This window comes from Symphalangus syndactylus, chromosome 4, assembly GCF_028878055.3.
Source record: "Symphalangus syndactylus isolate Jambi chromosome 4, NHGRI_mSymSyn1-v2.1_pri, whole genome shotgun sequence".
Lineage (NCBI taxonomy): Eukaryota > Metazoa > Chordata > Mammalia > Primates > Hylobatidae > Symphalangus > Symphalangus syndactylus.
In genome coordinates, this window is record NC_072426.2 from 25571482 (window position 1) to 25589079 (window position 17598).

At 40.7% G+C, this 17598-nt stretch overlaps 2 protein-coding genes across 5 annotated transcripts in view; one reads left to right on the top strand and one right to left on the bottom strand.

Moving 5' to 3' along the window:
* ATAD1 (ATPase family AAA domain containing 1) overlaps positions 1 to 6754 on the top strand; it is a 104630-nt gene extending 97876 nt beyond the window's left edge. For all 3 annotated transcript variants that reach the window (XR_010120463.1, XR_010120466.1, XR_010120465.1), the window contains 2 exons: positions 2644 to 2744; positions 6014 to 6754. The gene's annotated coding sequence lies outside the window, so the exon portion shown is untranslated. The remainder of the gene's footprint in view (positions 1 to 2643; positions 2745 to 6013) is intronic.
* Positions 5103 to 17598, bottom strand: part of PAPSS2 (3'-phosphoadenosine 5'-phosphosulfate synthase 2) — a 95607-nt gene continuing 83111 nt past the window's right edge. For both annotated transcript variants that reach the window (XM_055274310.2, XM_055274309.2), the window contains 4 exons: positions 11448 to 11583; positions 9178 to 9446; positions 7588 to 7817; positions 5103 to 6987 (listed from right to left, as the gene is read on the bottom strand). In XM_055274310.2, the coding sequence (XP_055130285.1) occupies positions 6849 to 6987; positions 7588 to 7817; positions 9178 to 9446; positions 11448 to 11583 (774 nt within the window). In that variant the 3' untranslated portion in view covers positions 5103 to 6848. The remainder of the gene's footprint in view (positions 6988 to 7587; positions 7818 to 9177; positions 9447 to 11447; positions 11584 to 17598) is intronic.

A 17598-nucleotide genomic window follows, 5' to 3' on the forward strand; every position in this document is an offset into this window, starting at 1 on the left:
AGGAGTGGTTATTCAGTTTCTTTGTGGTTTTAATAATCAAATGAAGTTAGAGAAGTATACTAATCCCAGCAACTATGACTCATCTAGGCATGTTAAGACCATAAAGTAATTCAGGAAACTATTTTCCTGATTTTTAAATAACTTTTAGTGTTATGTAACATCTATCCTTCTGTTTTAGACATGCATTTCACATATGTAGTTGAATTCTAGATTCTAAGATAATTCATTTTGGGTAATACTTAAGAGTACTGGATCTAAAATCAGGCTTCCTGAGTTTAAACTCAGGCTCCCCATTAACTAACTGTGTGTCTGTGAGCCCCAGTTTCTCATCTGTAAAATGGGCAACAGTGGCACTCATCTTAAAGGGTTGGATAATAAAATAATGCATGTAAGGCCCTCAGCGTAGTGCCTGGCACAGAATTACTGCTCAGATGTTAGCTGTCATATTAATATTGTCACTTTTGCACACTGATGTACATATCCTGTTGACCAGGCTCATTCTTTAAGCATTCTCCATGCTTAAACCAGTTCCATAATCCCTAGGCCTGTACTCTAGGGATTGAGACTGAAAGGATCACTTATGCCATGTTTCTCTAAAAGCATCATTGCTGGAAGATTTTGATAAGTCTGATGTGTCTCAAGCTATTCTCAGGCCTTTTTATGTAGAGTTTAGAAATGAAGTATTTGAATCAATTTAGTATCTCCTTTACTATGTCTCTCCTTTCAATCTCAGCCAACCCCCTACCTGCAGGTAAACCCAGCACTCATGATATTAAGAGCTGGGTTGGGGTACTCTATTCTGTATGCGTCATAATAGCTTAACATTATTTAGTAGCTGTAACTTACAGGTTTAATGCTAGATGAGGGTGTCTCAAGCCGTGAGTGTGCTTGTGTAAAAATGGTGGCAACATCATCTCGTTGGTAGGAATTTTTTACTTGAATTGTTATTTTGGGAAAATGTTAACAGATTTCTTCTGGATAAAGAAAATAAATTGGATGAAGTATATTTTATGTTTCTTTTTAGCTTCTCTTAAAATCAGAATATTGAACAGAATTCTGATACGCTGAATATATATAGTGCATGGCTGAAACTCCAGCACCAACTGGGTGCTTCAAATGAAGTCATAGAATAATTCTATCTAGAGCTGACAGAAATCTTTTCAGAGCCTTCATTATTAAATTTGTTATAGATTTAGTTATCAAAGACAGAGTTCTCTAATCTTTTTTTTAAAGCTAAAGTTCTCTTTATTTACATGTATAGGAAAACATTCTGCCTAAATCATGATGTTAATGAAAATCATATTGAGGAGAACTTGAACCTTATTAAATATGAGCTTCTAACGTAATTGACTAAAATGTGATTGTCATATATGACACAGATGCCGTGTGCAGATGATATCAAACCTAAAACCACTTAGCAATGTGAGAAGAAACAGAAAACATTCCAGTTACACTGGCGTAAAATTTATACTATTTATTAATGGCCCATAAGGGTCTCATTACTAAAACACTGAAGTGGGATTATATTTTTGTAATCGTCTAATATTTACAGTAATAAACCTGTATGAGAATACTTTCAAATACTAGCTTTTGTGCTTTTAAAATAGGTAACAGTGAATGTTAGTATTGGGTGTGGAATGCATCAAGGACACAGGTTTGTAAACCATGACAATTCGGTTGTAAAACTAAAGCCAAGTGCACCTATAGTGCCAGCTGCTGGGGAAGATCACTTGAGCCTAGGAGGTGAAAATTGCAGTGAACTGATATTGCGCCATTGCACTCCAGACTGGGTGATATAGTGGGACCCTGTCTCTACCAATAATAATAATAAAAAAACCTAAAGCCAAAACATTGAAATAAGTCACTGACATGCAAATTTGGAACTGAAACTAGAACACAGTGCTGTATATCTCACTGTTCTGAAAATACACAGCTTCCAGAAATTCTAAGAATGGCCAAGATAACTCAAATAGGGGATTGGCTATATCCAGTAAAACAAAATCACTTGCAGTCATGTCTAAGGGAGATGACAGTCATCTGTTAGGCCATAGTCATAGACTTATAAAGAATACCAGTTAGGATTCTGTTTGTAGCAATCAACTCTAGCTAACCTAAGCAATAAAGAACTTATTTGAAGGATGTAAGATCAAACGGAAGCTAAAGAACCAGACTCAGGATAGAAACTTAGCTCCCAAAGATTTTTTAAAGCAGAAATTGCCCAATAATCTTGCTTTTATTCCTCATGGATTAAATTAACTCCAGTTGCTTAAAATGCCCATTCAAGATTTAAATGCCTGGACATGAGTGTGCAAACCTAAGTCAAAAATCACCCCTGGCAGTCTTGGAGCTTTGAGAGGACTCTACAGGAACTACTTTGGCTTAAATGGTTTGAGGCAAAGCAGCTGGGTTTACTGATTCATCAAGACTAAATGTGAAAGGAGAGGTAATTTATTCAAAGGAAATTGTGGGAAAGACTGTTAGACAAACAAAATCTGACAAATGACCAGGTGGTTACTTGAAGCCATAACATTGAAATATATTGGGTGTTGGGTATATACTAAATGAAGGGCAATATTATAACAAGTGGACATGCTGGAAGTATGAGCAACTTACGTATGTACTTTTGTGTGGATGGGCCTTTAGGGACTGCTTCTTCAGATCCCGTAAGCTCCACTTCCGCTTGATGATGAATGCTACTTGGCTTGCCCAACTCTGCCTAGATGGATGATGAGCAACTCTGCATGGTAAGCAAAGGCTGTCTTGTGCAATTGAAATCTCTTAGGCAACAGCTATCGGAAGAATAGGTGACTGCCTGTGGTATTCTCTGTTTTAGGGAGGTGTCAGAGCTTTATCTTTAGGCAGATAAAGGGGCTTCAGAGAGAAACCTCTGCTTGCGTCGTGTTTACTTTAGTAAGGTAGATAGATGTAAATTTCCTTTAGAAATGGACAGCTTTTCAGAGCTATTCCTGCCTGCAGTTCTCAGAATAATCAACTTGAAATATGCCAAAGAAGTATATTCTGAGGTGGCATATTGTGGCTTCCTCTCATTCCATCAAACCTTTAGACATAAGAACAATTGACTGACCTGGTGCCTATCCAGTTTGCTGGTTTCCTGCCTATAAGGAATGTTATGTTGCAGATCAGTGGTAGACCTGAAAGTCACATAATAGAACAAAAGGAGGTAAGGAGAAAATGAATTGCTGTTCCCAAGTAATCGAGATTTGTTTCTTCTTGCAGGGAAGATGATTGGGAAAATATTGTGACCTGATAAAAGTGTTGATACATTTAATAAGGGTTTGCCACCATCTGACTAAATGATAACATATGCCTTTCAGGGTCTTTTCTGAAAAATATCCTGAAACAGTTTGGCATACTCCCTCAGCAACACTGACATCTTCATGTGTTTACATAGACATATCCCGCCCACTTTGCCCTACTAATTGGCACTAGGAGCCACCAAGTAACATGTGGGGAGAAAAAAGGGGGCTACAAATGGCAGCTTTGAATTGGCTATTTAAACCAGTTTTACTTGGGGTGAGGATCAGTAGCAAAAAATGCATGAAGCCTTCAGGATAGAAGAGAAGGAGGGGCTCACGGAAAAAAGCTGCAGGCCTGAAGGCTGCTGAAAGTTTTGGTGGGAACAGGTAACCCTTTCTGCATTAGTATAGGTACAGGGGTTGCTGAGAGAAAAACCCAACTGCTTCCAGCCCTGCTGGTAAAACTCCTTAGGGGCACTTAGAGAATAAGATCTGTTCCTTTGAAGAAAAGGGAACAAAGTAGCTTCATCTCAAAAAAAAAAAAAAAAAACCTGCTGGGCAACCCAGCAACTACCGAAAATGTCATTAAGTGCTTGGCTGAGACCATGTATCTTACACATCTAGAGCACAATTTAGAATATGACAAGAATAGGCCGGGCATGGTGGCTCACATTTGTAATCCCAGCACTTTGGGAGGCTGAGGCGGGCAGATTGCTTGAGCTCAGGAGTTCCAGACCAGCCTGGACCACATGGTGAAACCCCATGTATGCCAAAAAAAAAAAAATACAAAAATTAGCCAGGTGTGGTAGCACACACCTGTAAGCCCAGCTACTCTTAAAAAAAATTCTTCTAAAAAAAATGGATACATATGCAGAACATGCAGGTTTGTTTCATAGGTATATGTGTGCCATTGTGGTTTGTTGTACCTATTGACCCATCCTCTATGTTCCCTCCCCTCAGCAGCCCGCAACAGGCCCCGGTGTGTGATGTTCCCCTCTGTGTGTTCATGTGTTCTCATTGTTCACCTCCCACTTATGAGTGAGAACATGCAGTGTTTGGTTTTCTGTTCCTGTGTTAGTTTGTTGAAGATGATAGCTTCCAGCTTCATCCGTGTCCCTGCAAAGGACATGATCTCATTCCCTTTTGTGGCTGCATAGTATTCCATGGTGCATATGTACCACATTTTCTTTATCCGGTCTACCGTCGATGGGCATTTGGGTTGGTTCCATGTCTTTGCTATTGTAAACAGTGCTGCAGTAAACGTGTACATGTGTCATTATAGCAGAATGATTTATATTCCTTTGGGTATGTACCCAGTAATGAATCCCAGCTACTCTTGCTTGAACCCAGGAGGCAGAGGTTGCAGTGAGCCAAGATTGCACCACTGCACTCAAAACAACAAAACAAAAAACAAAAACAGGGTGCAGTGGGCCTGTAATCCCAGCACTTTGGGAGGCTGAGGCAGGTGGATCACAAGGTCAGGAGTTCAAGAACAGCCTGGCCAACATGGTGAAACCCCGTCTCTACTGAAAATACAAAAATTAGCCTGGCGTGGTGGTGCATGCCTGTAATCCCAGCTACTCAGGAGGCTGAGGCAGGTGAATCACTTGAATCCAGGAGGTGGAGCTTGCAGTGAGCCGAGATCGTGCCACGACATTCCAGCCCGGGTGACACAGCAAGACTCCGTCTTTAAAAAAAAAAATAAAAAAGACATGAATAAGGGTAAATAGTCTCAATTACAATGTTCAAGAGAGTTGCTGCTGTCTCACTCCAATTATACAAAGTCACAAAGCCCTTAAGTTGTGTGATCAACCCACACCCAATGTTACAGGCAGAAAAAAAGCCTTCACTCTGATAAATTTATTAAAATAAGAACAAGCATCAGTTGTACATAGAAATAATCATTTGCACTAAGCATGGTACTAGAGCAGAAGAGCAGCTTTAAATGTATTTTTTAAATCACAAAATATATCGGTTAAGGCACTATAATCCTGTCTCATGTTTTCAATAAATATGCTGGGTTTTTTTAAAGGCAATAGTGAGTAACTGATTACATGAGTATAGGCACTATACTATTAAAGACAAACTGCTGTGGCCATTGTGTGTAACTTATTCTCAAAAGAACTTTTGTTAAGATTAGCATTTTTAAAAAATTAGAATATGAAAATTGTCAGTTTTCTCTTTCCAATTTAGGTCTCTTCCAGAGAGACCTATATATTAAAAGGTGCTGTTTCTTCACATATTCCTTGGCAACAATGAATTATGCATAAAGTAAAAACATTGCCTCTCAGGAAGTAAAGCCATCAGAAGATGTCTCAGAACAGCTTGAAATCTTTGGAATAGCTTTTTTTTTTTTTTTTTCCAACAACTGCAATAAAATCAGTGCAGTTCAGAAAACTCGACCTTTCAGTATCCGAGAAGGCAGATTTGTTAAGCACTTTCTGTTCAAGGAACTTTGTTAAGCAGCTGAGGGGAATCTGACCCAGCTCCTGTGTTGTCTGGTGTAGACAGGGCACCAGACTGGGAGTCAAGTGGCCTGGGTGATTGATTGATTGATTGTTCACTGCCACCAGCACTTCCTAATAATGGAAAATTTACATTTTGTTCTGGTGCTCAGCAGCTTACAAAGCACATACATGTGCATCATCACAGTTTGTTCACCTGTAAGATGAAAGGGTTGAATTCTTTGTTTTCTGTGGTCTTTTCCAGTTCTAGTGCCTTGCTAGTCTGATAGTGTGAATTATTTTTTATTATAGCTGACGCTGCTGCTGCAGTCAAGGCTATCCTTTCTGCAGGACACAATGACCACAGCAAAGAGCGGGAAAGATAACTTTCCACGACATCGCCACATTGTTTGACGTCCTTTCATCAAATCACTGTATGCTATTAAAAGTCACCGTGTAACTGGAGTTACATTATGCACAGAGGCCATTAAGACTTCTCTTCTTATTGGACAATATAACTTTTGTGACAGAAATAGTCTGCACAGATCTCTAAGATTAAATTCACGTTATTGCACATTTTGCTTCTCCAGTCAGGTCTTCAGCACGTAAGATAGGATTACAACATTAAGGCTTTGTACAGCATGAGGTAAAATATCAAGAAGAATCTTGATGTGAGCCACACCTCTTTTAGAGTGAGAAAAAAAAATTTTTTTTTTTGGTCAATTGTACAGAAGAGGACGCTTAATCTGATATATTTTACAACTGATAAATGACATTGGAAGAGTACAGGTTGGCAAGACACGCTGGAAAATATATTCACTTTTCAGCAAGTAACTAGACACATGGTCAAACAAAGCCTTAAGAAATCTGGGACCTGCCTGCTCAGGTGCAGTAGAAAATACACAGAGCTAATTTTATTCTGAAATGTTTAAGAATATTGCTTTTACCTGCTAAGATTTGGTCTTCAGTTTGACTTTGTATGTATATGTGTGTGTGTATATTTTTTTTAATTATAGACACAACTTTTACTTCATTATAAAAGATTAAAATGCATCATTGAGAAGCAATTTAATACAAAGCATCTAATCATAAAAATAGAAAAGGTAATCAAAGAGCACTTCAGAAAGAAACTCTGGAGCCAAAGGCATTAGTTCTTCTCCAGGGACCTGTAATAATCTGTCAGGACCTTCCATGCTTTGGGGGCCATGAAGCCATCTGGGGGATTCTCTCCTTCCCGGGCGAGCTTCCTCATTCGAGTTCCTGAGATGAAGTCAAACTCATTGTGCCTGTTACAGGGTGGCAACAAAGAACTCAGTGTAGGTAAATGATATCTGCCTTAAGGATTCCTGGAGTAGGTTATAGTTTTTGAGACCCATGTTCTTTCTGTAAAATGCTGCATCTTCGAAAGTGGGTGGTCCTCTAAATCTTCAGGAACTTGCAGAAGAAAAGGGAAATAATGGCAGCTATCTATTTAGTATTTACCATGCACCTATACTGTTCCTGGGAAGTGTCTTGAGGCCAGAGTCTGTCTTCTGTTTCTCTGCCTACTTCTGTGAGCCCTCAGCAAGGGGAGCAAGTGCGCCATAAATATTCATTGCAGTCTCTTTCTATGTTGCTTCCTTTCACTTAGTGTGCCAGGCACTCCGTGCATGCTCGAGAATGCATGTTGAAAGAGAAATATTTATGGACCATCTACTATATGCAAAAGACTGTAGTACAATTATAGGGTTCATAAGATGTATAAGACCATGTCTTGACTCTCAAGGGACTCAGTCCACTTGGGAGCATGTGGCAATGCACTGGAGAGTTTTTCAAAGGGCCCAAATTCTGCCTCATCATTTCTATTATACAGATGTTGATAAAAGAATTTTCCTCTGAAAACCTACCTTGCTGGATCATAGAAGTCCATGGCTTTTTTGGCTTTGTTGTAGGCAGCCACTCGGAATGGAATGATTTCCACAGAGGTGAGGCCAGGGGCCATGCTCAAGACCTTGCCCCCATGAGTGGGTTCATACAGATCCTTCTTGGTTTCAGGATGGGGCATTCCTGCAGGGTCCCTCCCCACAATGTAGAAATTGGCCCCCGCAATCATCCGGGACCTGCAGTGCCACTGGACCTAGAAAATGTCCATAAGGGACATGCTGGTCATTGTGGGTCAAATCTGTAAGTCATGGTTTATGGAGACACCTTTATTCTGCTTTAAAAGTAATTCAGCAATGTGAGTCAACTAAGAATTGCAAGAAAATCACTGAGGTTCTAAGACTCCATGCACTCTTCATGCTTTGTTATATTAGGTAGGATAGGAGCTCTAAAGATAAGATTCCTCCCTCATAACTCAAGGTTGTATTTCTTCATCTCCAAACAGGCTAGCAGGACAAGAACACTCAAATCTTACTATTCTACAGAACTATGTGGATTTTACTTTCCAGTGCCTCCCTATTCACAATAAATTGCAATTTAAAGGAAATTACAAACTCCAGTATCTCATTATCAGACTGCCATTAATGAGCTAATTACCTTTCACATGCAGATGCCGATTTCAGTTCAACATAACACTTGCCCTCTTTAAAGCTCAGATAGCGATACAAAGGATGGAAAGGAGAGCTAGGGGCCTGGAACTTTGATCTGATTGAAGAGAATTAATTCATTAAACTCAGTTTGGGGCATTCCAAAGGGTTGAGACCCTTTCTATTCATCATACTTGCAGCCAACTCGTTCAAATCCACTACACTGGTGGTGCAGTGGGACAAAGAAAATATCTGTTTGATAAGCTCACTGTGTTATGATAAAAGGGTGACATTTATCTTTTAAAGATATCCTCTCCTAATGAAGCTCACAGGGCATGGAGAGTAACTGGAACTTCTGAAATTGAATATTAGGTTAGATACAACTTGCCCTATAACCCAGTTAAGTTTCATTAGCCACCTCATTCACTTGCCAACTTCCATATTCTCAAAGGCGATGTATAATAGGTTTGATTTGATGTTTCTAGCATTTTTTTTTTTTTTTTTTTTTGAGACGGAGTCTTGCTCTGTTGCCCAGGCTGGAGTGGAGTGGCATGATCTCGGCTCACTGCAACCTCCACCTCCCAGGTTCAAGCGATTCTCCTGCCTCAGCTTCCCAAGTAGCTGGGATTACAGGGGCATGCCACCACACCCGGCTAATTTTTGTATTTTTAGTAGAGACAGGGTTTCATTATGTTGGTCAGGCTGGCCTGGAACTCCTGACCTTGTGATCTGCCCACCTTGGCCCCCCAAAGTGCTGGGATTACAGGTGAGAGCCACTGCGCCTGGCCTTCTAGCATTTTTCAAATACTAAGTGGAAACATAATTAAGCTGGATAAAGAAGAGACACCAGAACATTCCAGAATCTGCTCATGAGGAAGCAGAAAGGATCCCAGAGACTCATTTACTCTTCTGTGTAAAGTCTGAGTCTGAATTCCTGAGTCTCAAAGCCCAGCTCTGGGAATTGCTCACCTCTGTGGGGCCAGCATATAACATGGGAGACGGAAAGATGGCAACAATGGTTGACTTGGGATCCAGGACCCCTTCCTCGAGCACAGCCGCGTGCTGCTTCATCCGCCAGTCCAGAGGCACATCGTCATCCTTGGTCCAGCCGCCCAGAGGGTGTAGCAGGAGGACCGGGTGCTTGTAGCCCCTCTCTAGGAGCCTGCGGCGAGTGTCCTGCATCAACAGAGCATGGCCATTGTGGACAGGATTGCGCAACTGGAATGCAAACACCGCATCTGGGAGAGGAAAGCAGAAGAAGGAAGGTCACAGAAACACATGGTGTCATTTCTCCACAAGAACAGAAAGGACAGAGCTATGTTAATTGTTCCGTGCATTCATTATCCACTGGCTTTTTTTTTTTTTTTTTTTTTTTTAATAATCTCACTCTGTTGCCCAGGCTGGAGTGCAGTGAGCAATCTCGGGTCACTGCAACCTCCGTCTCCAGGATTCAAGCGATTCTCCTGCCTTAGCCTCCTGAGTAGCTGGGATTACAGGCATGTGCCACCACACCTGGCTAATTTTTGTATTTTTAGTAGACTTAGGGTTTAACCATGTTGGCCAGGCTGGTCTCAAACTCCTAACCTCAAGTGATCTGCCTGCCTCAGCCTCCCAAAGTGTTGGGATTACAGGCGTGAGCCACTGCACCCAGCCTATCCACTGGCTTCTGATAATCAGCTGGAGAATACACCTGGGTCTTTAGAGGTGTTAATCCAGCACTAACCAACACCAGACAGCTGAGACAGGGCTGAGGTGCAGAGGCAGGAAGCTGCTTAGGGAGAGCCTAACTCAGGAATGAAAAGATTTGTTGCCAGGACCTTTCCTGTACACCAAGGCTCAGGCAGGGCCGGTGTTAATTAGTCCTCTTGTACTAAGAAGCCTAGAGGGAGGTGAATAACTGTAAGGAATGTTTTCTGGGGCCTGTGGAAGGGGCAACAATCTAAAGATATAAAAAAATTTTGCCTTTAAAGAAATCTCCAAAACTACTCCACTTAGTGATGGACTCCTGAGAGCCTTAATTTTTTTTTCTGATAATGAAATAATTTTTATGTCTGTCATATTGAAAATGAATACTTTCCATATTATAATGAAAAACAAGAAATAGAGAAAAGCCCAAAATAGAATATAAAAATCACCAATCCTGTTATTACTTTTTCTCCCTCTTTTTCAAAATGTATACAATAAAGAGTAAAAATCTCTTAGTCCAAACTCCATCCCTAAGAGGTAGCCACTGTAATCTGCAGTTTGGAGCATGTGCTGCCACAGACTTTTCTGCCTCTATACACAGAAGTAGGTTAGGGATTTTAGAATTATGATGATATTTTATTTTGTCTTCCAGAACATGATTATGCTCTACATATTGTTCTGCAATTTGCTTTTTCACTTAATAAATACACTTTAGGTATCTCTATCAGTGAATATTTTGAACTGTTGAATAGTGTTCTAATATATGGTTCTAATATATAGTACAACTTTATAAAACTGTTTCCATATTATAGACATACCAATAGAAGATGTTTTCAGGTATTTTTAACTATAAAAATGCTGAAGCCAGGCATGATGGTGGCTCGTGCCTGTAATCCCAGCACTTTGGGAGGCTGAGGCGGGGAGATTGCTTGAGCCCAGGAGTTCAAGACCAGCCTGGAAAACATAGTGAGACCCATTTCTACAAAAATATATAAAAATTAGCAGAGTATGGTGGCATGTGCCTTGTAGTCCCAGCTACTTGTGAGGTTAAGGCGGGAGGATTACTTGAGCCCAGGAGGTTGAGGCTGCAGTGAGCTATTGTCATGCCACTGCACTCCAGCCTGGGTGACAGGGTGAGACCTGTCTCTTAAAAAAAGAAAATGCTGATTCCTGGTATCCTTAATTCTTTAATCAGAGGGTGGTAAGGGAATATTAATAAATGCACCAGGGGCCGGGTGCAGTGGCTCACACCTGTAATGCCAGCACTTTGGGAGGCCAAGGTAGGTGGATCACCTGAGGTCAGGAGTTTGAGACCAGCCTGACCAACATGTTGAAACTCTGTCTCTACTAAAAATACAAAAATTAGCTGGGCGTGGTGGCAGGCGCCTGTAATCCAAGCTACTCAGGAGGCTGAGGCAGGAGAATTACTTGAACCTGGGAGGCAGAGGTTGCAGTGAGCTGAGATCGCACCATTGCACTCCAGCCTGGGTGACAGAGCAAGACACCATCTCAATAAATAAATAAATAAAATGCACTAAGGCCAGCTTACATACCAGCATTCATTTCTTTACATTTCTGTTTGAGCTCCAGAGGTGTCAGACGGTATTGGTCCAGCCCATCATTCCACCTTATTTTCTCCAGCACCTGAAGGTCTCCACCAACCAGCCAGTCCCCACTTTCCATTACCATCTAGAAAGAACATTGTTATGATTGCTAATGATTAATTGTGATTTCTATTTTATCTGAAAATTTTTCTCCTTTTAGACCAATCTGGGGTTACAGTTAAAGAACTGCCTTCAGTTCTTTAGTATTTCTGGCACAGTATTTCTCAAACTTTTTGGTCTGTAGGACCTGTTATGTTCTTAAAAAATTATTGAGTACCCCCCACCATGAGCTTTCATTTATGTGGGTTATAGCTATCATTACTTTTCATATTAGAAATTTAAACTGAGAACCTTTAAAAATATTTATCAATCCATCTAAAGCTAACATTAATAAACCTATTGCCTATTAACATATATAACATTTTTAGTGAAAAATAAGCATTTTCCTCCTGAAATGTAGGGAAGTATGGTATTGTTTTACATATTTGCAATATTTTTAATACCTGACTTAATAGAAGACAGCTGGATTCTCATATCTATGTCTACATTTAATCTGTAGTAATACATTGTTTTGGCTGAAGTATAAAAAGGAAATCCAACTATAGGTAGGTAGCTGGAAAAGAGAAGAGGATTTGGATAGCCTTTTTGCACAATTATGGATATTCTTATTTGATACTACACCAAAACTCAACAAGTGTCAGTTTCTTAAAGGTTTAAGTTGCACTGTGGAATCTGAAGCCATATTAATGCACTTTTCATACTCCGTTACATTAAAAATCCATTGTGCTTTGGATGAATCATTTACCCATGAATGATTTTGCAATATTGTACATTGGCCAATTAGAAACTATTAGTTCACTGAGTTTGTAAGTCTTCCAAATGTTGACGTATTTCATTACAGGATTTTTAAACACACACATGTGTTAATATCACTACTAGTCTCATCACACGTGTTAATATCACTACTAGTCTCATCAAAAAGTTTTCTAAGTATTGGGAATCTGCCAAGTTTATGGTGGTGAATAAAAATTTTCCAAAACTGTTTTTCTTGAAACCTCGAGATTTATCATTGGCAATGAATACTCTTAGCTGTTTTCCTTGAATTATCAGGTTCACTTTGTTCATTTTGAAAAATATCTACCAAATAGTCATATCTGAATAACCATAGTTTATCACTCATGCTTTCAAGTAAACGTGGTGATCCATGAAAAAAAATAGTGGCTAGTATTGCTTGTAGCACAAACCATTGTACAAGTACTTTTCCTTAAGACAACCATTGTACATTGGTATATGTAGCAGAAGTACTTTAATGTGTACTTCCTCTTTTGTAATGGAATACTAAAAAGACGTGGACTCAAGGGCCAAGATTTAATAATCGCTTTTACAGCTTCATCAAGAACACTCTTGTGAAGCTAGCATTGCTTTCACTGCAAGTGCATGATGATGAATAGTGCAGTGACTATGGATATAGTTGTCATTGCCTCGAGTCTAAAGTTACAGCAGTTTTAGCCACTGTTGCTTTTGTACCAGCAATTCAAATGTCAACACAGAGAAAAAGGCAAAGAATGTCTTAGTATTATGAACACAGTTTTGAGCTTGGGGATTCTCTAGAAAGGTCTTGGGGACACTCAGTTTTTAAACCATACTTGAGAACTGCTGCTAGTACATTCCTAATACAGTCTGATGTATCTTAGACTATTTCCAATAAAGACCTAAATTAGAGACCCTGGGGGAAAAATCGGACAACTTGTTTTCTTCTGGTTAATTATTGTTGGGCACTATTTCTATGGAAATTCTCAAAAGAAGCAGCCTTCTTCAATTATATCTGATTTTAAAACAAAAGGAAATCTCCAAAGAGCAGCAAAATGTAGCCAAATTCATGTCTAAGGCTAAACATAGACTATAAGCTAAAACCCTATTTTTTAAAAATAATCTTTGACAAGGGTACCAGGACCGCTCAATGGGGGAAAGGACAGTCTCTTCAACAAATAATGTTGGGGAAACTGGATATCCACATGCAGAGGAATGAAGTTGGACCCTTATCTTACACCATATACAAAATTTAACTCAAAATGGATGAAAGACCTAAAAGTAAGACCTAAAACTATTAAACTCTTACAAAAAATATAAGGGAAAAAGCTTTATGACATTGGAGTTGGAAATGATTTATTAGACATGACATCAAAAACATGGGCAACAAAAGCAAAAAGAATTGCAACTACTTCAAACATATGTGCATCAAAGAACACAACAGTGAAAAAGCAACCTATAGAAAGTGAGAAAATATTTGAAAATCATATTTTCTGATAAGGGGTTAATATCCAGAATATATAAAAACTCCTATAACTCAATGACAAAAAAATTAACCCAATTAAGAAATGGGCAAAAGACTTGAATAGACATAACTTGAGATGATCTACAAATGGCCAAAAGCATGTAAGATGCTCAGCATCATTAATTATGAGAAATGCAAATCAAAACCACAATGAGATATCATCTCCCATCCATTAGGATGGCCACTATTAAAAAACAGAAAATGGCTGGGCACAATGGCTCACGCCTGTAATCCCAGCATGAGCCAAGTCGGGTGGATTGCTTAAGCCCAGAGTTTGAGACCAGCCTGGGCAACATGGTAAAACCCCATCTCTTCATAAAATATAAAAATTAGTCTGGCATGGTGGTGCATGCCTGTAGTCCCAGTTACTCAGCAGGCTGAGGTGGGAGGATTACCTGAGCCTGGGAAGGTTGAGGCTGCAGTGAGCCATGATTGCGTCACTTCAGCCTGGGTGACAGAGACCCTGTCTCACACACACACACACACACACACACACAAAAGAAAAAAAAAAAAAAAAAGTGTTGGTGTTGGCAAGGATGTAGAAAAATAAAAATTGGAACCCTTGGGGTGGTGGAGCCAAGATGGCCGAATAGGAACAGCTCCGGTCTCCAGCTCCCAGCCCCAGCGACACAGAAGACGAGTGATTTCTGCATTTCTGCTTGAGGTACCGGTTTCATCTCACTAGGGAGTGCCTAACAGTGGGTTCAGGACAGTCGGTGAAGCGCACTGTGCGCGAGCTGAAGCAGGGCGAGGCATTGCCTCACTCGGGAAGCGCAAGGGGTCAGGGAGTTCCCTTTCCTAGTCAAAGAAAGGGGAAACAGACGGCACCTGGAATATCGGGTCAGTCCCGTCCTAATACTGCGCTTTTCCAACGGGCCTGGAAAACGGCACACTATGAGATTGTGTCCCGCACCTGGCTCGGAGGGTCCTATGCCCACAGAGTCTTGCTGATTGCTAGCACAGCAGTCTGAGATCAAGCTGCAAGGCGGCAGCGAGGCTGGGGGAGGGGCGCCCGCCATTGCCCAGGCTTGCTTAGGTAAACAAAGCAGCCAGGAAGCTCGAACTGGGTGGAGCCCACCACAGCTCAAGGAGGCCTGCCTGCCTCTGTAGGCTCCACCTCTGGGGGCAGGGCACAGACAACCAAAAACTCAGCGAGAACCTCCACAGCCTTAAATGTCCCTGTCTGACTGACAGCTTTGAAGAGAGTAGTGGTTCTCCCAGCACGCAGCTGGAGATCTGAGAACGGACAGACTGCCTCCTAAAGTGGGTCCCTCACCCCTGAGCAGCCTAACTGGGAGGCACCCCCACAGTGGGACAGACTGACACCTCATTCAACCGGGTACTCCTCTGAGACAAAACTTTCAGAGGAACTATCAGACAGCTGAATTTGTGGTCTCACGAAAATCCGCTGTTCTGCAGCCACCGGTGCTGACACCCAGCCAAACAGGGTCTGGAGTGGACCTCTAGTAAACTCCAACAGACCTGCAGCTGAGGGTCTCGTCTGGTAGAAGGAAAATTAACAAACAGAAAGGACATCCACACCAAAAACCCATCTGTACATCACCATCATCGAAGACAAAAAGTAGACAAAACCACAAAGATGGGGAAAAAACAGACCAAAAAAACTGGAAACTCTAAAAAACAGAGCACCTCTCCTCCTCCAAAGGAACGCAGTTCCTCACCAGCAACGGAACAAATCTGGATGGAGGATGACTTTGATGAGTTGAGAGAAGAAGGCTTCAGACGATCAAACTACTCTGAGCTACGAGAGGAAATTCAAAACAATAGCAAAGAAGTTAAAAACTTTGAAAAAAAATTAGAAGAATGGATAACTAGAATAACCAATGGAGAGAAGGGCTTAAAGGAGATGATGGAGCTGAAAGCCAAGTTTCGAGAACTACGCGAAGAATGCAGAAGCCTCAGTAGCAGATGCGATCAACTGGAAGAAAGGGTATCGCTGATAGAAGATGAAATGAATGAAATGAAGAGAGAAGGGAAGTTTAGAGAAAAAAGAATAAAAAGAAATGAACAAAGCCTCCAAGAAATTTGGGACTATGTGAAAAGACCAAACCTACGTCTGATTGGTGTACCTGAAAATGATGGGGAGAATGGAACCAAGTTGGAAAACACTCTGCAAGATATTATCCAGGAGAACTTCCCCAATCTAGCAAGGCAGGCCAGCATTCAGATTCAGGAAATACAGAGAACGCCACAAAGATACTCCTCGAGAAGGGCAACTCCAAGACACATAATTGTCAGATTCACCAAAGTTGAAATGAAGGAAAAAATGTTAAGGGCAGCCAGAGAGAAAGGTCGGGTTACCCACAAAGGGAAGCCCATCAGACTAACAGCTGATCTCTCAGCAGAAACTCTACAAGCCAGAAGAGAGTGGGGGCCGATATTCAACATTCTTAAAGAAAAGAATTTTCAACCCAGAATTTCCTATCCCGCCAAACTAAGCTTCATAAGTGAAGGAGAAATAAAATACTTTACAGACAAGCAAACGCTGAGTGATTTTGTCACCACCAGGCCTGCCCTAAAAGAGCTCCTGAAGGAAGCACTAAACATGGAAAGGAACAACCGGTACCAGCCCCTGCAAAAACATGCCAAACTGTAAAGACCATCGAGGCTAGGAAGAAACTATAGCAACTAACGAGCAAAATAACCAACTAACATCATAATGACAGGATCAGATTCACACATAACAATATTCACGTTAAATGTAAATGGGCTAAATGCTCCAATCAAAAGACACAGACTGGCAAACTGGATAAGGAGTCAGGACCCATCAGTGTGCTGTATTCAGGAAACCCATCTCATGTGCAGAGACACACATAGACTCAAAATAAAGGGATGGAGGAAGATCTATCAAGCAACTGGAAAACAAAAAAAGGCAGGGGTTGCAATCCTAGTCTCTGATAAAATAGACTTTAAACCAACAAAGATCAAAAGAGACAAAGAAGGCCATTACATAATGGTAAAGGGATCAATTCAACAAGAAGAGCTAACTATCCTAAATATATATGCACCCAACACAGGAGCACCCAGATTCATAAAGCAAGTCCTCAGTGACCTACAAAGGGACTTAAACTCCCACACAATAATAATGGGAGATTTTAACACCCCACTGTCAGCATTAGACAGATCAACGAGACAGAAAGTTAACAAGGATATCCAGGAATTGAACTCAGCTCTACATAAAGTGGACCTAATAGACATCTACAGAACTCTCCACCCCAAATCAACAGAATATACATTTTTTTCAGCACCACACCACACCTATTCCAAAATTGACCACATAGTTGGAAGTAAAGCTCTTCTCAGCAAATGTAAAAGAACAGAGATTATAACAAACTGTCTCTCAGACCACAGTGCAATCAAACTAGAACTCAGGATTAAGAAACTCAGTCAAAACCGCTCAACTACATGGAAACTGAACAACCTGCTCCTGGATGACTATTGGGTACATAATGAAATGAAGGCAGAAATAAAGATGGTCTTTGAAACCAACGAGAACAAAGACACAACATACCAGAATCTCTGGGACACGTTCAAAGCAGTGTGTAGAGGGAAATTTATAGCACTAAATGCCCACAAGAGAAAGCAGGAAAGATCCAAAATTGACACCCTAACATCACAATTAAAAGAACTAGAAAAGCAAGAGCAAACACATTCAAAAGCTAGCAGAAGGCTAGAAATAACTAAAATCAGAGCAGAACTGAAGGAAATAGAGACACAAAAAACCCTTCAAAAAATTAATGAATC